The following is a 21,476-nucleotide window of genomic DNA, read 5'->3' as shown; positions in this document are numbered from 1 at the left end:
AGGCCTTGGTTAACTCATTATCAATGCTCATCAGGTCTGAAACTTGAACTTGAGCCTCTGTTAACATTTCTACACTCGATGCTTTTCTGGCCTGACCTCAACAAACTATTCCACTATCTATACCCTTATGATCTTACCTTCAACCCTGGCTTCTATTTACTATTCCTCTATAATTGCCCCTTTGATCTGATCTTGAACCTAGGACCTTGATAATACTTGTAGCATTGATCCCCTTTGTGCAGACCTCAGACTCATGTGCCTGTTAACTATTCCATCATCACTTCCATTCTGTTCTGACCTTGAACCCGAGCTTCTGCAAACTATTCCACCATTAATACCCCTCTGGTCTTATTTGAAACTAAAATTCTGCTGACTATTCTTTGGTCCCACCTTGATTCTGGACCTCTGGTTAATATTCCACCATCACTGGCCTTCTGCTCTGACTGAGCCTTCTTGAACTCTAGAATCATCATGGTATCTCTGGTCTGACATCAAATCTAGACTTTGTTAGCTTTTACTCCATCAAGACCCTCTTTGATCCGTATTCTCAAATGGACATCTCTTAACTAATTCAACATGACAGCCTCTTTATCCAACCAAAACCCAGAGCTTTTGTTAGCTATTCCACTGCTGGTGCCCTTCTGCCCTGACCTCAAACCCAGACCTCTATAAACTGTCCACCATCATTGGGCCTCTGATGTGATCTTGATTAGAGACTTCTGTTAACTATTCTGACACTGAGACTCCCTGATCTGATTTTGTACTATTCCAAGATCTGCACATCTTTGCTTTGACCTCCTCTATTAACAATTCCACGATCAGCCTCTTTCTGGTCTACCTTAAAAACAAGGGGTCTCTGTTAAGTATCCTACCATTACTGCTCTTTTGGCATGATCTTGAACCCAGGCTTTCATTTCATATTCTAACTGAAAGACCCCTCTGATCTCAAATCAAACCCAGACCTCTGTTAATTCTTCATCCAATAATGCTGCACTGGTTGCACTTGAGATTCTTTTTAACTATTCAAACTTCAATCCTCTCTCATCTAACTCTGAACTCAGGTCACTTTAACTCTTAAACCACAATGCTCCACTTGTCTGACCTCAGACCTGATCCCCTGTCCCCTGTTAACCACTACAATATCGATGTCCTTTTGGTCTCTTCCCAAACAAGGTCTCTTTTATTGTCATTTCACCTTCAATGTCATCCTTGTCCCTAATCAAAGTTCTTCCACTATCCTTGCTCTCTCATCTATTTGATTCTTAACCAGAACTTGTTTACTCTTCCACATTCAAAGATCTACTGGTCTAATTATCCAACACAGCCATTTAACTTTCAAAATATTCCTATTCCTTCACTCTAGGCCTGTCCACAAACCCAGTTCTCTGTTAACTATACCACCATCAACTACCCCCTGGTTTAACCTCAAACCTGATTCTCTGATAAGTGCTGTCACCAGTGCCCTGTGGGTCTGTCATTGAATTTGTACAGTTATCTCTTCCAACATCGGTGCCCCTAGAATCTGAACTCAAACCCCAGGCTCTGTTTTTTCTATTCCCTTCCTGACTGATCTCAAACCCAGATATTTATTTGAATGGCCCCATCCCTGTTTCTCTGGTCTGACCCTAAACCAGGACCTCTGTAACTCTTATGCCATGAATGCCTCTCTAGTCTGAGTTCAAGCATTTGCTAACTCTTCACACATCAACACTTCTCTGTCTAGATATTTAAACAAAATAATTTTTAACTAATTAAAAACCCTGGCCTCTCTTATCTGACCTCAAATCTCAGTCTCTTTATTCCACCATCAGTGATTTTCTGGTCTGTTATTGAACCCTGTGCATTAACTCTTCTTCTACCATCAATGCCCTTCTTATCTGACTGAACCACAATCCCTGTTAATTCTTCCACTGTCAATTCCCCTGTGGTGGTGTTGCCTTCCACTGGGGCCTCTGACAGGGCTACCAGTGTTAATGTCCCTCTGGCCTGACCTTAAACAAGGGTTTTTGTTAGTAATTTCACCATCAACAGTCTCGCATTTTAGAGCACTGATCCTGGCATGTGTTAACTAAACTAGTCCATCATCCATGCCCTATTTTCTGACCTTAAACCTAGACCACTATTAAGTCTCAATTTCCATGCCCCTTTGGCTGGAGTATGGTAAATACTCCAGCATTAGTGGCTTTCCAGTCTGAGTTCAAATATTGGGGATGAAAATTACTGAAGCAATAAGGACTTCAAAGTGGTCACTACTAGTGACCTACAGACTGCAGTCAGATATAATGGGGTGAGAGTTGCAATGTGGACAAAACCGTTCACAGAAATAAATGTGGATTGTAGTGGAGTCACAGGCTGGAGTATAGACAGTTCCACGATCCATACCTGACTGTGTGAGCCAAGGAGTCTCCACACCCCAGTCTGTGTGATCCACAGGTGTCCAACTCCAGTTTGTATCACCCTGGAAGTATCTATACCCCAGTCTATGTGACCTCAGTAGGTCCATATCCCAGTATGTACCCAGGAATGTCCATATTCTAGTCTTGATGACCTGAGGAATGTCCACACCTCAGTCCGTGTGACCCTAGAAATGTTCATACCACAGTCTGACACCAGGAGTGTCTATACCCAGTCTTTCTGATGTCAGCATTTCTGAATTGCACTCTGTGTCACTCATAGGGGTCTACATCCCAGTTTGTGCTACCTCAAGAGTGCCTACACCCCAGCTTGTGTGACTCTTGCTCAGAGTGTCCAGATTCCTGGCTGCGTGATCCCAGGAGTGTTCACACTCCTTCATAAAGGAGAGAAAGAATGAATAGATATTCTTTTATTTTTGTTGCTGATGATTAGATAAATGTAAGTTCAACTAAGTTTAAAAAAAAAAACTAAAGGTAACCACAAGTTGAATTAAAAACAGAAAACAGAACTTCCAAATTACTTAAAAAAGAATGAGAAATTATTTCATAACAAAAGGTAGACCACTAAGATAACACCAAGGATGCATAAAAAATACCGAAAACATACAATAACACAAAATTTCAATTCTGACATAAATATTAATAGATTAAATTCCATACATTAAATGACAAGGGCATGTAGATTGAGTAAAAATTCAAAACCCAACCAAAATGATATCTAAATCAAAATGATTCAGAAAGATTCTTTTGAATGAGGAAAAATTTATGAGAAAAGTAAAGACAGAGAAAACAGCAGTTGCAATATAAATTCAAAATAAAATAAATTGAAAAAAACATGAAGAAAACTCTTTTTATTGATCAAGAGCATGATAAACATAGAAAATATAACAGTCATGAATTTCTATATTCCACGTACCAGAGACCAAACCTTTTAGCTAAAGGAACAGAACACAGCCAATTGAACCTTGCCAACTTATCCATATGGTTGGATCAAGTTTAGCAGTCTTCCCACCAGACATTAAAAAATAAAATGGGCCTATAAATTAAGTTTAGTGAATAATGAATGGAAAGAGGAAGTGGACACATGGTCTACCTATTGTCCCACCCCTGGACCCTACAAAAGATACTCTCATGGCCTTGGGTGTTCTCTCTTACAGTGAATATGAGTGGCTACAGGTACAATATTAGATAACACTTCTATTAGATCTTGACTCTGTTACCCAAGGTTGATTTTTTTTTTTTTGCTTTTTTTATTGGGGTATAATTGCCTTACTTTATGTTAGTTTCAGATATACAACATAGTGATTTGATATTTGTGAAATGATCACCATAATAAATCTAGTTAACATTCGTCATCTCACATAGTTATAGAGTTTTTTCTTGTGATAAGAACTTTTAAGATTTACACTCTTAGCAACTTTCAAATATGCAACACAGTATTATTAACTATATTACCATGTTATACATTAAATCCCCATGACTTATTTATTTGGGTCCCTTCACCTATTTCATTCTACCCCCCGCACCCCCACAGCACCCACCTCTGGCAATCACCAATCTGTTCTCTGTATCTATGAGATTGTTTCTTTTCCCCATAGGGCCATCGTCAGGTGCTTATTCAAATGGGGAAGTCACTGATGGTCAAATTCACCTTACAGCCTCATCTGAATAAAAAAAGATGTGTACTGCTCAATTACCGAACCACAAGAAACCCTCAAATTATTTTTTAAAAAACTTATAGTGGCCATAATCTCAGAGCATGATGCAATAATGACTAGAAATTAGCACACAATTATAAAAGAGGCCACCAAACTCCTCCTAATACACTGAGGTTTGGACCAGAGTCTCTGAGGCTGTTTCCTCCATCTGTTCAGGATAATGCTCTAGTGTTTCTTGACAGGCTTGATCTTGTCAGCTCCCAATGCAGCAATATTACTCATTCTTGTGTCAGAGAGAGTATTCAAGTGCTAAGAACCATCACTTCCTACTCTTCATTATTGATTTTTTCTTAAGCTAGAACAACCTGTTCGACACGATTTTTTACACTACATGTCACATGTTTCAGGAGCTCCCGGAAGAACGATTTCCCAGATCCAAAAAAATGCAGCCCATCTGCTGTTCTCTTGAGCTTTTTGGCTTTTTTATTCCCTCAGAACCAGATGGAAATATGTTCTAAATAAAAGCCAGCCCTGCGTTTTCATCCTCCATCCCACTTGCGTGGTTTGCCAAGCTGAGTTTCACAGAACACAGTGCCAACAAAGTTCACACGCTCACTTCCTGCACCTTTCACCTTGAGCCACGCCCTCCAGTTTTCTCAGGTGAGTTTTATTGACTCAACTAGTCAGATATCTAAATTCAGCTGATAAAGAAGGTAGCCATTCCACTCAGATGCTTTCCCCAAACTGGTATAATTCCTGGTAGATGAGTGTTAAGGCCCCTGGGATCACTGGGGCATTTTATTTGGGCCTTTGCTGGACATCTATGTCACAAGGTAGGTTCTCTGAATGCAGAATTTGAGATGGGTTTGGGGTATAAGATGTTTTATTTGGGATCGATTCCTGTGCAAGGAAGTGGATGGAAGCAGGTGACCTGTGGTGCAGGCCCTGCAAAGCCTTGGAGGCAGCTTTGGAGCAAGCATTGATTGCCCATCAGAACATTCCCTGTTGGGAAGAAATGCCAGCCTTTGTACCACTGTCCTGCTCAGTCACCATATGGGCTGGCCCAGGCAGGGCATGACCTCAGGGAAGTGGCTTTCCAAAGCTGAGGCAAAGGCAATAAACAGTAAACCAAGGAGACAAGCACACAAATTCATCACAAATGCCCTAAGGAGCTGACAGCTGCACAGTGAGTGCTTCCTTGAAGAGTCTGAGTGGTGCCAGGAAAGGCATGAAGAAAGGAGCTGTGAAAAGAAATGGATGTCACTTGCTATCCGGTAAAATCCCGGATTTTAGTAAAATCCTGGTTCCCCCCTTACTCAACCCATGGTCCTGAGGCCGTCCACCTCACCACTCTGTGCCTCAGTTTCCTCCAGACTCAATTAAGGGTTCAGGAGTCATTTCATTATTCTCCTGACACATATGGTCTAGGTCTCTACAGTATGCCAGACACTGTGCCAGGATGTAACAGTGAGCAAAACAAGGAAAACCTCTGCCCTCAGGAAACTGACATTCCCAATGACCCCTAAAATCCATCTAATAATGCAGAATCAGAGCAGAGGTCACCCCTGGCCTCGTTTGTGATGATTGTGCCACATAGTGAGCACCATGGTCTCAATGCATAGTCAGACAGACAATGGGCTAATGTGGAAACTGAGAAAATAATCAGCTGGGTCCACATGGTAACAGGAAGGAAGGAGTCACAGTGGGTTCTTGAGCAGGAGTGCAAAAAGATAAGTGTGGATTTTTAGAAGGGCTATTCCAGCAGCAGTCAATAACCAAAGTGCAGGAAAAAGAAAATTTTACTGCATATCACCCTGTACCTCTCAAGGGTCAAATAAGGGAAAACAGACAGCTGAGGCCAGGCCACACTGCCTGTCCAGCTGTGTGATAAATGGTCATTTTTGGTTTGTTTGCAGCCAAGTTATTGCCCATCAGTGGCAGCAATGATTGGGGTTTTGGCTTAATGATCTGACCATTTGGTGAGCTTTGTGAATGAATGAATGAATGAATGAATGAATGAGTGAATGAATGAATGAATGTTGGGCAAGAGACGGCAAGGCATCCGGTTTGTTAGTCTGCAGCTCTTGCCTTAGGGCTAACAGTGTAGAATTGTGTGAGGGTGTATTGTTTTCCTGTCTCTGGAAGACATTAACAAATTATTCTGTGAAGTCTCTTTAATTAAAAGAGTTCTATTCTAATTGGCATATAGAGAGAAATAAGAATTTATACAAATAAAATATTCCTAAAATTCCAAGAAAATGAGAATTTTAAACTTCGAATACTTTAAGTGTGCTAGACTTGAAAAGACTCTTCTTTCAGAAACTAACTTAGAGACTTTTAAAGATTCCAGGTTCACATAATTAAGGTAAATCTTTGGCAAATGAGACTAGTTTAATAACCGGTTTTATAAAAATAATTATGTTTTCTCTGATTATCAATGTTAAGCATAATACAAGTGTTCATTTTATTCTACAGTACTTGGGGTTTTTCCCCCCTTAAATTTATGCAGGTTTATTGATCAAATAAGCAGCTACTACTCTATAATGTTTAAGATTATGAAAAATGTATACTTATGTTTAACTAAAATGAATCATTATTCTGATGAATTTATTTCAACAACAATTGTGTTTTGTAGTATATCCACTTGAAGATAATTTCCAAGATCTTGAACTGAATACTTGTATTGATGTTAAATTTGGTTAATTAATGAATACTCATTAGGTGCCCAGAAGATTTCTATGTCAGGTAGAAAACGGAAACATTGATTACTAAGCATCCTTTTTAAGTAAATATATTTTTGCTTCTTATTTTAATATGCTACAGAGAGGCTCTTATCTTTGAGTCTGTCAGGGAACATGTTCATTTTTGCCACTTTGAAAAGTCAAAGATAGGCAGTTCATAATTATCCACCCCTGTCTTCTCTGTGAATAGAAGTTAGTTACTTTAGTAAAAAGTTATAGTTAATATAAGTGGTTGCAACTACACGGAGGAGCAGTAGTGACAGAGAAATACAACCGTGCTTGTACTTTTGTTTTACAATGTAACACAGTAAAAGCTGTAGTTCACAAACATTTTGGTCTCCCACCCCTGTTTAGTCTTAGGATTTATTGAAGATCCCAAAGAGCTTTGATTTATGTGAATGATAGCTTTCGATATTTGCTGGGATTAGAAATCAAAACCAAGAAATTTTAAAATATTTATCAATTCTTTGATGTTAGCAATGAGGAATGCATTACGTGTTTAACATAATGAATATCTTAATATTGTTATGAAATTAATTCTGACTTTGTGGGTCCCCTGACATCTATCCTCAAGTTAAATGCTAGTTTGTTCCAGAATATGAAAGAGAATAACGAAGGACAAAAGTTGGAAAGTATATTTCATTAGCCTTGGTCTCTAATGCATGAATCTTGGGAAAAGCTTTGTGATGTGTTCCTATCATAGTTTGTTCAATTTTGATGAATTTCTGTGCTTGTCTCCTTGGTTTACTGTTTATTGCCTTTGCCCACAGAAGACATTAACAAATTATTTTGAATAGTTATTTTTTACTTTCTGTCTAGTCTGCCTAGACAGCAAAGACTGTTTTTCCAGAAAAATTTTCCGTGCTTTATATGGACTTTATTATGTTCTTAATTTTTGAAGGAAAAAAAAATTAAAAGAACAAAGTTTTCTCACTTAAGTTCTTTACAATTATGTGACTTTCTATGTTTCTTTTTATGTTTTGTCACTTCAGTTAAATAGGTAACCAGTGTTGTTTCTCAGGCATCTGTGATCCTATCTCATCAAGTGTCCAAATCTCCTCTGACATTTTTGATTTTTGCCTTCCCAAAATTAAACTTAAATATTGAAAAAAATCCAAGGAAATAAAATTCAACTTTCAGGATTTCTTTTGCACTGAAAACTATCTTTGAGATTTTACACAGGACCCCTGGAAATTCACAAAGATCTGTTCTTTTGCCTTAGGAAAGAAAAAGATGCTAGAAATAATTCAGCTTATCTGATGTGTTACTGTTGATGAGTTGCATGGGAAGAGTTGTCAAATTAGAAAAGATCCTTGGCCTTCCCTAGGTTAAATTTGTATAACTAAAATGGTATTTATAAACATAAATATTTTAGAAAGTGTATGCTTTATGGGAAGTCCTGGAGATTTGTGCCCTCGCTTTTCATAATACATTGAAACTCAGAGGAAACACTGACTAAAACTCTTATGAAATTTCCGTTGAGTCTTACTATATTTGTCAGTCCCGGTGGTACTTTGCCTGATGATGTAAGACAACAGCAGTATAGAATTATCAGCCACAATCTCAGTTATTATTGTAAATGTTTACTTGGTCACAACCTTACTTATTTAATTTAAATCTAGCATCTTCTAGGCCAATGGTTCTCAATGCATATCATACTTACCCATAAAGTTTTATTAAAATACGGATGTTCAGAACCTACTCCAGACTTATAAAACCTATTTACTTGCTATTCTTGGCATATTATGTATACTATGTTTTAGGATTATAATATATTATATCTCAAGATTGTTTTTCTTCATAAAACAATTATTCATCTATTTTTATAGATCAGATGTGGTGTTTACTGACTTCTTTGAAAATAGGCCTAATCGTTGGTCTTAGAGATATTTTGTCGAAAAACATTTTCTTGGGGAGGAGGGGGAAGGTAGACGGGGTAAAGGGGGTCAAATATGTGGTGACAGAAAGAAATCTAACTATGGGAGGTGAACACACAGTGTAAAAATGCCTTATTGCTAAAGTGTACAGCTGAAACTTATTGGATTTCGTTAACCAATGTCACCATAAAAAATAAATGAAAAAATAAATAAATAAATAATTTTCTTGGAATAGCTTAAAACTACAAACATTTATTATCTCACAATTTCTATTGGTCTGGAATCTGGGTGCAGCTCAGCTAGATAGTTGTGGCTCAGAGTTTCTTATAAGGTTGCATCTGGGGCTGCAGTCATCTGAATGTTTGACTGAAGCTACAGGATCCACTGCCAAGAAAGTCTACACATGGCTGGTGGTTAGTGCTAGCTGCTGGCTGGAGCATTTCAATTCTCCTCCATGTGTCCTCTCATCCCCCAGGGCCTCTCTTTTCCTTGTGACATTTCCAACGGGATAACCTGAACTTCTTTACATGTTGTTTGGGTTCCAACTGAGGGAATGAATGACAGAGAGAGACAGAGAGACAGAAACAGAGACGGGAAAAGAGAGCAAGAGAGAGAATATGAACCAGCAAGTGAGAGAGAGTTCACCTAAGATGGAATCTGCAGTCTTTTTATAAACTAACCTCAGAGATAATATTCCATCATTTCTTCCATATTCTATTTGCTAGAAGTGAACCAGGAAATCCAGACCACACTCAAAGGGAGATGATTATGCAAGGGCATGAATACAAGGAGGTAGGGATCATGGGGAACTATCTTAGAGGCTGCCTAACACACTGTCCATAAGGTGTATGGGGCCCTAGACAAATATTTTTTGCAGGGCCTGTGTCTATAGAAATGATGTGAATAAAAAATGTATTACGAATTGGTCCATATGAGCGACTGTGATTTATTAATGAAGATTTAGAACAAAGTGCAGAGAAGTATTTGTGTATTTGTTTATTGTCCAATCGATGTACCTAAGGAATCCTTGTAGCTCATCAGAGGCTCTGTCTGACCCCGTACATAGGGTAGAAAGTAAGAGAGAACATCTCTATAAAGGAGAAATGGGGATCAGGGCCCACGTGAGTCCTAGTCCAGACTCGGACACCTCACTCAAATGGTACTTCCAGCACAAGCCAGTCCTGGCCACCAGAGGGGGTTTTAGACCACTTTAAAGAAGACATGCCAGAGCATGCGTTCCCCCTGTGTCTCAGGGCCGGGAGCAGGGGTCCTACTTGCACTGCTCATGGCTTATTAGTACAAGGTATACTAGGTTCCATATCATCTTTCATTAGGAAATTATTAAAGAATGTTAGCTTGTAATATATTAGTGTGCTGGGTTTAGAATATGTCCACGAATTCTTTGATCCTCCTCCATTCAAGAGATGGCGCCTAATTCCCTTCCCTTTAACAGTGGGCTAAACTTAGTGACTCACTTCTAATGAACAGAATTAGGGGACATGACAGTGTGTAACTTCCAAGACTGGCTCATGAGGAACAAAGGCTTCCTACCAACAGCCATGTGAGTAAGCTTGGAAGCAGATCCTCCTGCCCAAATAAGCCTTCAGGTAAGACCACAGCCCCAACCACCATCCTAGGCACCAGTTTGCAAGAGAGCTGGAGCCAGAACCACCCAGCTAAGGCACTCCTAGCCCTCCAAAAATGTGCAAGATAAAAAATGTTTGTGGTTTTAAGCCACTAAGTTTTGGGGATATGTTTTTTATACGGCAAAAGATAACTAGTACAAACATTATTAGTTAAAATTGTTCAGTAAAACTTTATGAAATCAGATCTCCAGTTCAAGGGTGGGGTAAAGTGGAGAAAACAGAGGGGGAATATATTTAGCCTTCTGAAGTAGAAAGATCTTGTTTGTTTGTAAACAGCTACCATTTGTATACAAGTTGTGCTAATTACAGATGTGTGTCATTTAAAAAGCCCCCAAAGAGCTATTGAATATTTATCATTACCCATGAGTAATTGGATATATTTTAAATATGAAACTGCATTTAAAAGCTAAGCTCCTAGTCTCTGCATCACAGGTCTCCATGTCCCTAGGTAGCTCTGCCCAGGTGAAGGGACAGGAGGTGCAGAAGGTGCGACTCATATAGTTTGAGAAGGTCACAGAAGAACCCAAGGGAATCACTCAGAAGATGAATGAAAAGCAGTCCTGCACGGTGGCAAGAATTCTTCATGGTGGCATGATACGTAGACAAGTCTCCCTTCACATTGGGGATGAGACCCTAGAAATCAATGGCAGAAATGTGACTAATCACTTGGTAAATCAGCTGCAGAAGGCGATGCAAGAAACCAAAGGAATGAGCTCCTTAAAAGTAATTCCCAACCAGCAAAATCGTCTTCCTGCTACACTATTGATGTTCATGAGAGCACAGGTTGACTATGACCTCAAAAAGGACAATCTGATTCCTTGCAAGAAGGCAGGACTGAAGTTTGTTACTAGGAACATTATCCAGATCATCAATAAAGATGACAGTAACTGGCGGCAAGAGCCGGTGAAAAATTCTTCTAATGAGTCAGCAGGATTGATCCCTTCTCCCCAGCTGCAGGAATAGCGAGTGGCAAGTGTGGCTCAGTCTGCTCCAAGTGAAGTCCCGAGCTGCAGTTCCTTCCAGAAGAAGTACAAAGACAGATACCAGACCAAGCACAGCTCAAATTTTGACCAATTAAATGTTGTTTCGTATGAGGAAGTTGTTTGGCTCCCTGCCTTCAGGAGGAAGACTCTGGTGCTGATTGGAGCCAGTGGGGTGGGTCGCTGCCACATTAAAAATACCCTGCTTAGCCAGGACCCAGAGAAGTTCTCATATCCTGCTCCATATACAACACAGCTGCCCAAAAAGAGTGAGAAAGATGAGAAGAAGTACCACTTCATCTCCACGAAAGAGATGACGAGGAGCATCTCTGCCAATGAGTTTTTGGATCTTGGCAGCTACCAGGGCAACATGTTTGGTACCAAATTCGAAACAATGCACCAGATTCATCAGCAGGACAAGATTGCAATCCTTGACATCAAGCCCCAGACCCCGAAGATTGTTAGGTCGGCAGAACTTTCACATGTCATTGTGTTTATCACGCCTACTGATCTGGGCACTCAGATGGAAGCCCTGCAGTAGCTTCAGAAGGACTCGGTTTCCATCCGCAGCCAGTATGCTCACTACTTTGACCTCTCACTGGTCAATAATAGCACTAATGAAACCCTTAAAAAATTGCAAAAAGGCTTTGACCGGGCGTGCAGTTCTGGGTGCCTGTCTCCTGCTTTTACTAAGCCTGCAGAATAGGAAGAACTACTATGTGCCCCTCTCCAGTGTTTGGAACTCCATTCCCCTTCCTTTAAGGGTCGCTCTAGCTAGTTTTGCGTCAGCTTTCAGCTCTATGCAACTATCCTAGTTAAGCCAGTAGGTGTCAGCCTTGTTCAAGCTCCTGAAGGGCTAGGCTCTAGTTTTCCTGATACACGGGGCCCCATTGATCAGGATTTCAAAAGGATCTCTGGAAATTGGGGGCCATGAGTACTGTCCAAATGCAAGTGCTAACCAAATATGTCATACATAGGGAGGAAAAGCAGTGGACTCTGTCCCTCGAAAGCCTGCGTTCCTTCACCTTAAATCACACTGGGCACTTCATTTGTCTTTACTTTGAAAAAAAGCATTTTTAACTGCAACTTTCTAAAATGCCAAAATGAAATAGCTGTGCAATAGGATGTCATTTGCTCTAGGAAAACCCTTAAAGCAATATAAATGTTACTGTTAAAATACAAACAAACAAACAAACAAACAAACAAACCCTTATAACTTAAAAAACTATAATTAAACTTGCAAAGAGTTTATTCTTGTTTTTCTCCTAGCCAATCTGGCTAAGTGTTTGTGCATGTTTTTGCACAGTGGTTGCTTTCCATTGATACACTTTAAGACTCATCAGAGCTCGTATGTAGCTTGGTGGAGAAGGTAGAGCCCTGAGATGTCAGTAGCCAGGGTCCCTGAGTCAAGGATTGGAGGAGAGCCATCTGCCCATCATCATGAATACCCATTTTAGACTTTACTGCTTCCTGGAATCACCTCCCAGGCCTAGGATAAGGTGAACAAAGTGTCTAGAATGCGAAATTTAAGGAGGTGCTTCAACTGATGAATGCATAAACAAAATGTAGTCTATCCCTACAATGAAATAGTATTCGGGCACAAAAAGGAATCAGGTGTTGATATATGCTACAACGTGGATGAACCTCAAAAACACCACTTGATATGGATAACCCGAGTTTGCCAAGGAACTCCAAGAGGAGCTGGAAAATAAAGACAACACAGAGAAGACAAAGCTGAGGCATGCAGGGATTCTGAGTGTTGATGATATTATTATCTGAGCCCCTGGATCCAGCATCATCCAAAGTCAAACTATGCCTGAACTTCCCAGTTGTATGCTGTGGGTCTGGAATTCAGATAGAGCATGTCAGCGATGATGGCTTGTCTGTGCTCCTCCGTATTTGGAGCCTCAGCTGGAAGATCAAAGGCCAAGAGCTGAATCATCTAAAGGCTTCCTCACTTACGTGTGTGGCAACTGATACTGGTTGTAGCGAGGCCTCAGTTCCTCTCCATGTGGGCCTCTTCATGTGGTTGATTTGGGCTTCCTCATAGCATGCTGGCTGGGTTCCAAGCCCATGCATCCTGAAAGAGGGAGAGACAGGTGGAAGGTGCATCACTTTTCATGACCTAGTTTTGGAAGTGACACAGCATCACTTATCTCGAATCCTATTCATTGAGGCAGTCACAAGGTCCAGCCCAAGTTCAGATGGAGAAGAAATAAATTCGGCTTCTTGATGGGGAGCAACAAGGTTCTGGAAAGGCACATGGGACCAGAAATATTGTTGTAACCATTTTTGGAGATTATAATCTGCCATGAGATACCAGGCAAATTGCTTCACCTCTCTGGGCTTCAGTTTCCTCATCAGTAATGTGAGAATAATAATAGTGTCTATAGTGTAGAGAGGCAATCACATGAAATCATGCATATAAAGTACTTAGCACAGTGCCTGCAACATGGTAAGTGCTCAGTGAAAATTAGAAGTTATTGTCAATAATCATTATTGAACAATGAGGTATCTTGGTATGGCTGAGACAGGGTGTTGTGGGTTAAATTCTGTCTCTTCTAAAAGATATAGTCAAGTCCTAACCCCTGGTACTTGTGAATATGACATTATTTGGAAATCAGGTCTTTGCAGATGTACTTAAGATGTAAGTTGGGGTCATACTAGATTAGGGTGGCCCTAAATCCAATCACTGGTATCCTTATGAGAAGAGACAGAGACACACACAGGGAGAATGCCATGTGACCTTGGAGACAGAAGTTAGACTGATGTGTCTTCAAGCTATGGACCACCAAGGATTGCTGGCAACCACCATAGGCTAGAAGAGGCAAGAAAGGATCCTCCCCAAGAGCCTTTGGAGGGAGCATGGCCCTGCCCACACCTTGAGTTCAGATTTCTAACCTCCAGAACTGCTAGAAAATAAATTTCTGTTGTTTTAAGCCAAAAAAAAAAAAAAAGACTCAGCAGAAGTTTACTGGGAGCCTATTCTGTGCCAGGCACTGGGAATACAATGGTGATTAAGGTGGGGACACTGCCCCGAGTTTTTGGCAGCGATACAGGCAGTAAAGCAATCAATGGAGGGGCCTTGATAATGATGGCATGGTACTCTATAACAAGAATCTGGGCCAGGGCTCCCTAAGACCACCTCCAGGTTCAATGACTTGTTCTGAGGACTTATAGGACTCTATGTAGTCACGCTCACGGCTATGATTTATTACAGTGAAAGGACACAAAGCACAATCAGCAAAGGTAAAGGCGCATGGGTGAAGCATGGAGGAAACCAGAGACAATCTTCTACAATGCCTCTCCCTGTGGAGTCACAAAGGACATGCTTAATTCTTCTAACAACGAACTGTGGCAACACATCTAAAATATTGTCTACAGAGAAAGTCGCCTGAGCAGAAGAGTCCAAGATTCTTATCAAGGGCCAGTCACGTAGGTACCCCCCGGCTAGCTTGTACCAAAGTCCCAAATTCCCAGAAGGAAAGCAGGTGTTCACCATAAGCCACAGTGTTTGTACAAACGGTTTAGGCACAGTGAGCCACTCATCATTTAGATAGTAGTGGAAACCCTCTAAATATATGACTTCCTGGATGCCAGCTGTATTAATCAGCTCAGGCTGCCATACAAGATACCACAGATTAAGTGGCTTAAACAACAGAAATTTATTTTCTCACAGTTCTGGAGGCTAGAAGTCCAAGATCAAGGTGCCACCAATGTTGGTTTCTGCTGAGGACACTCTGGTTTGTAAACGGCTGCCTTTCTCACTGCTTCCTCACATGGCCTTCCCTCTTTGTGTGCACAAAAAGAAATCTCTGAGATCTCTTCTTCTAATAAGGACATCAGTCCTATTGGATTAGAGCCCCCCTTTTTTGCCTTTTTTACCTTTATTTCCTTCTTTAACGGCCCCTTTTCCAATTCCGTTCTTTTTGGGGGTTTGGGTTTTCACCTTTTCCTTTTGGGTTGGGGGTGGGGGCACAATTAAGTCCATAACACTAACAAAGGGCCAAAATTGCAAGCAAACCTTTCTAAGGACAATAGTCTCAGGCCTGCTATGTTAACTTTTTCCTGCACCTGCTCCATACCAGATTCTGGAAGCCTTGAAATGGCTGCCAGTTACATTGTTCCCTGGGAGGAAGGAGGTCCCATTTGGTCCAGATTACAATGGTTCTTTCCCTATGGATTAAGAACCTTCCTGCCACGTTGGCTATGACTGACAAGACCAGAAGTTGATGGGTGAGCAGAAGGCAACCCTACATGGAAACAGCCTAACAACTCATGCCAATAGAGGCACCCATATTGGGTGACCGTGATCAAAGCCTCCCTTTGGGAAGTGACATGAGAGAGAGGCATCATGGACATCAGTTGAGTGCATGGGCTTTGGAGTAACACAGTTTAAAGTTCAAGCTGGATTTGACTTCTGGCTCTGAAACTCATTGGCATGACCTGTGCTGTTATTTAATAAATATTTGAAGACTGCTTTAAATGAATGTTTACTCTTGGTGAAATTAATGCTCTAAGTCTTGGTTTCATCATCTGTAAAAATTATGATGATAACATTCTCAGCAAATTTTCAAAAGACTCAATAATTTAATGTCATTAAAGTCCTCTTTCATGCTACTTGGATCAGAGTAAGTGCTTGTGCCAAGAGGAGACAAATAGTATTAAGTATAAATGATCAGGGAACAAAAGACTGTGAACTAAGCATCATATGAATGGGAGTGATTTCCCAAGGATGCTAAGCTGTTCTGGGGCTGCTCTAAGCCATCAGCTTTAAAAGTGATGAGAATTCCAAATGACTAGGTGGATGATGAAACAATAAGAATATTTCTGATCTTACCAAATTCTCACGAATCCTTGTAACAAACCTCCAGCACTAATAACATGTTTATACTTGTAGTAGATGGATTCTTGGAAGCCTAAAGAACAGGAATGCACAAATAAACACTAACTGAAAACATGTCAAATGGCCAGAAAGCAAAGTATGACATTGTTTGAAATTTAGCACTGAAGATACAGAAAGATTCCACAAGCACTTACAGTGCTAAAAGAGCAGCTCATCATAATGCTTCAATTACAATAAATCTGAATGTACTAAATAATAGGGTGGCAGGATGCAAAAAGTATAATCTTCAGGAAATGCGAGAAATATAAAATGAAAACACAACAACAGGAGACTTTACCTTAACTTTGTCAACCTAATATAAGCCTAGTAGACGCAGCAAAAATAGTATAATTAATAAAGCTCTAGTAAGCTTATTCTCTTATATTCATAAATACATCTTTTAGTCAGTGACTATGAAACATTAATAATCATTGACCCTCATACTAGGCCACAAAGTTCAATAAATTCCAAAAAGAGGAATGGACACACACCACATTCTCTGACCATATACGATAAAGTTGGATTTTTTTAAACAAAAACAAAATCACAAAACTCCAAAAGCTTAGAAAAATTTTTGATATTTCTCTTAAGCAACTCTTGCTTCAATATATAAATAAATCAAAGTTTGCAGATCATCTAGAGTAATAATATTGAATTTTTTCTGTAATAAAAACATTACATATCAAAATATATAACATATAGTTAAATCTGATCTCAGAGCAAAACTCATAGTTTAAGATATACTATACAAGATATAGTTGAAAAATTCCTAAACAATTAAATATACCCAAAACAAAATCAATAGAGAAACTAGAGGAAATAATAAAATAATGGTATTGATGCTAAACTGGGAGAAATATTTGCAAAGCGATGAAAGACAAAGGGTGTGATATTGTGATTTATATTCCTCTTACATATTTATATTTGGTCTTTGTCCACAGTTCCTGGCTCACAGCTACTAAAACCCTTGGAATTTCCTCAAGTGAAGGGAATGATAAAGGTGTCTCTTGTTATGTTAATGAGTGATTTGGAAGTCACTAAGAATGGGGGCTGGTTGCCAGGGGAACCGACCAAGTGATTAGAGGATTGGAACTTTCAGTCACACCCCTTGGCCTCCGCCGGAGAGAGGAACCGGGGCTGGAGAGATTGAGTTCAATCACCAAAGGGCAAAGATTTAATCAACCATGCTTCTATAATGAAGCCTCCCTAAAACCTCCCAAAAAGGACAGGTTTTGGAGAGCTTCCGGTTTGGTGCACACGAGGAAATGTGGGGCAAGTGCTGCACTCAAAGAGAGCATGGAACCTCAGTGCCCTTTTCCCAAACCTTGCCCTATGCATCTCTTCTATCTGGCTGTACTTTAGTTATATCTTTTCATAATAAAGTGGTAATCTAGTAAATAAAATACTTCTCTGAGTTCTGTGAGCCACTTTAGCAAATTAATCAAACCCAAGTTGGGGGCTGTGGAAACCTCTGATTTATAGCCAGCCTGTCAGAAACATAGTTGATAACCAGACCTTGCAACTAATGTCTGAAGTGGGTGCAGGACAGTCTTGGTCTGAGCCCTCACCCTGTGGAATCTGATACTAATTATCTCGGTAGATAATGTCGGAATTGAGTTTAATTGTGGGACAACCAGCTAGTGTCAGAGAATTGCTTGTTGGTTGTGTGAGGAAACCTTCTCTTCCCACAGTAAAAATGGGTCCAGAACCCAAAAGAAAGGGCTAACTTCTTTAATTTAAAATCAATAAGAAAACAAAAAGTGAATAGAAAATAGACAAAAGATATGAACAGGAAGTTCACAAAAAAGCAAGACAAATAGCCAGTTATCATGTGAAAATATGCTCAATTTCATTCACAATTGGAGAAATTCTAACCTTAGAATGAAATATTCTTTCCACTTTTCAGATTGATAAAAACATATATGTTTTCTAATACCCAGTATAGACAAGACTATGAGGAAATGTGATAAAACACAGTAGATGGAAGTATAAAATTGAACGAGAGTTTTGGAGGAAATTTGGCAATATTTATCAAAGTTTTCAATTTATACACATTTTGATCCAAGAACTTCCATTGCTAGGAAGTTACTTTTTAAATTTATTTTTTTTAAGTAGCTGTCTATATATTTTTAATGGAAGGATAAACGAATATATATATATATATATAGGATTTTTTAAGTCAATTTAAAAAGGAAGCTAAAATAGTTTCCTATGGGAGGAGGAAGGGAGGGAAAAGGGGATGAGATAGTGAAAGAAGCTAGATTTCTCTGAATATACCATTTCTCCGAACAATAACATGTTATTGTTTTGAAATCATATAAATATGTTAATCATTATGTTATAGAATTATATTCTATTTTAAAAGTTTTGTCATACCCCAAAGCAAGAAAGTTATCAAAGATTGCTGGGGTCATATCAACCAAGTCTAAAAGGCTCTCAGTAGCCAAAAATGGAGCAATCTGAACATCAAAAATAATAACTTCAATGGATTGAAATGTGTCAACTAACCATGAGATCATAATGATGCTAAAACAAATATTTTTGGCTGCCTTTGGAGGATGCTAATGAACCAGCACATTATTCTGAAAACTGGAGAAGAGAGAATAAAAATGAAAAGAAAAAAGAGAAAAGTAACTGACTATATTAATTGATAATATTAAAGAATTATCATTGAATTTTTGAGATATGATAATGATGTGTGGCTAACTTGTTCAAAAGAATTATCATTTACAGGAACATCCTGAAATATTTATGAGTAAAATGATATGATATCTGGATTTGCTTCAGAATAATTCAGGGGGGATGGGGAAGTGGGCGGAGGCTATAGATGAAACAAAATTGACTGTGAATTGATAACTGTTGAAAGGGGTTAATGAATACATGGAGATTTATTATATTATTCTCTCTACTTTTCTATATGTTTGAAATTTTCCATAGTAGAAATATAATTTAATGGAGGCAAAGTTATATTGAGAGCCTGACTTGGGCCCACACTGCTAACCATAATTTCTTAAATTGTTTCTTTGTTTTCTTTTCTTTTAGAAAACAAAAAGAAAGATAAGTCATGAAGTCTTTTCTACCTAAGGGAAAATCAGAACTGCTACAGAGAGAAGGGGACATGCAAGCAATGTCTTTTAAAAAAATGAGTAAATTTTTGCCTACAATTCCAAGCCAAAGATGGAGTGTGGGCAAGTGCATGGTGACCTAGAATTCTGTCATTTCTGGGAGAACTGAAAAAGAGCAGTTCTGGAGCCAGATCGTCTGGGTTCAAATGTCAGTTCTGCCACTTATTCCCTGTGTAACTCTGAGCAAGTTACTCAACCTCTCTGTGCCTCAGTTTCTTCATCTGTAAAATGGAGATGATAGTACCTACCTCATGTGTTGTTGTAAGGATTAATGGATTAATATGTGGAAAGTGTTTAGAACATTGAGTGCCTGGCACATAGTAAGCACTGGGTAAGTGTTGGCTATTGTGATTGTAGTTGCAGTGTATGGTACAGGGAGACTCAATGAGGGATGAGGCTAGGGAAGTAGGTAGCCTTACAGCTTATAGGAAGGAGTGTGTCTTCTATTTGGCAGGGAGTCATTGAAAGGTTTTAAGGAAGGCTAACAGCTAACACTGCTGACTGAGGACAGAAACTTCATTTCTCACAAGTGGTTGAAACATGAATTTCCTACAGTTAATTAAGAAATATTTCAGGGAAAGTTGAAAACTTCTGACTGTGTTTTGAACTGCTATTTCCTTAATAATAAGTAGGTGCCATGGGTTTGGGAAATGACTCATAAGTGGTGACATGACTTAGGATTGTATGAAACTAGGACATCTAAAACTTTCATGCAAGCTCTATGCATACAAATTATATAACTGGAATATGTTCTAAGTGTGTGTTCAAGGCTAGCTCTGAATTAAGGGCACTGTGCTTATTATAAAAGGCATAATTCCAGCAATCAAAATTTATTTTTACTTTTTATTATGGCAAATTAGAAACATACACAAAAACCTAGAGAACAGCAAAATGAACATTCCGTACCCATCACTCAGCTCCAACCTTATGGACTCGTGGCCAATCTTATTTCATCTATATTCCACTTGCTACATACCCCTCGGATACTTAGAAGCAAATCTCAGACATAGTATTTCATCTGGAATATGTCAATACCTGTTTCTGAGAGATAAGGACTCTTTTAGAAAGTCTAACCCAGTGACATTTTCTCAACTAAAAAGTTAACAATAATAATTCCTAACTGTTGTCAAATATCCATTCAACCTTCACATTACCCTTATTTTTAAATATATATCCAGGATAACTTCATAAAGATGCTGCGTGCCTCCATAATTAGTATATACCATTGATTATCTCTCTCTTTGTGATACCATCAGTCATTGATGAGCAGTGCCTGGATCCATTATTCACAGGGGTGACAAAGTGTAATGTTCCGATCTCTCATTCCTTCTTCATTTATTAGCTCTAATATATCTATAGAGAACTTCTCCTCCCCAACTCTTGGGCTTATATAACAACAAGAGAAGTGCTTCTTTCCCTGTATTTACCAGTTTTCAATATAAAGAGTTGTTTCCCAAGCATCTTCCCAAGGTGACTAATGAGCTATCTTTATTTGTATCAGTGTGAACTTGTGGATTTTAAGCATGTTTATATTTAATATGTTTTGAGCCACTACAATTATAATCCATGTTGACAAATTGTCCCATCTACAATCAGTGGGATCATCTTCGACTTGCCTTCTGGATCCTTTTCTCAGGACTCCTGCCCTTTCCACTCTAACAAAGCATTCCTTTCTTTCTGGTATGCAGGCTCATCGTGTTGGCCCACGTGGCTTGACGCTTTGTCAGAGGTTCCTCTTGGTGACAGTGTTGCTTCAAAAATGTCAAGAAACCCGTATTCCCTTATCCTACCCCCATCTGCATGGCTTTTTCCGCCTTTCGGGTCTGAAAAAATGCCATGGAGCCAGAAGGCTTCTGGAAAGGAGGTTGCCTGCTTCCAGGTTTGCAGGAAACCTGTTCACTGCTGCAGTACTTGCCTTTCTTCTTTGAATCAGAAATCAATCTGAGGTCTAACCTACAAACATCATTTCTAGAATTCCATTTCTACTCAGCCTAGGCTTTGTGAGTTCATACTAGTTAACATCACATTAGATCCCGCAAATTTCCCCGTGTTGTCAGGAAATGCTGCAAGCTAAAGGCCTAGAGGGGGGCATCCGCCACCAAGCCTTGAGGTCCCGGGCCTGTGCATGCCTTCCGGACTGCAGGTGGCCC

General features: G+C 39.4%; 1 protein-coding gene across 1 annotated transcript; it reads left to right on the top strand.

The window, feature by feature from the left end:
- Positions 1 to 10,774: 10,774 nt before the first annotated feature.
- LOC105310024 (55 kDa erythrocyte membrane protein-like) lies at positions 10,775 to 12,425 on the top strand. The gene is given in 1 exon segment (XM_011386262.2): positions 10,775 to 12,425. A coding segment is annotated over 1 exon segment (1,248 nt). The 3' UTR covers positions 12,023 to 12,425.
- Positions 12,426 to 21,476: the final 9,051 nt, after the last annotated feature.

This window comes from Pteropus vampyrus, unplaced genomic scaffold (genome assembly GCF_000151845.1).
Source record: "Pteropus vampyrus isolate Shadow unplaced genomic scaffold, Pvam_2.0 Scaffold984, whole genome shotgun sequence".
Classification (NCBI taxonomy): domain Eukaryota; kingdom Metazoa; phylum Chordata; class Mammalia; order Chiroptera; family Pteropodidae; genus Pteropus; species Pteropus vampyrus.
Note: the sequence above shows the minus strand (reverse complement) of the source record. Positions and strands in the feature narration are given on the sequence as shown.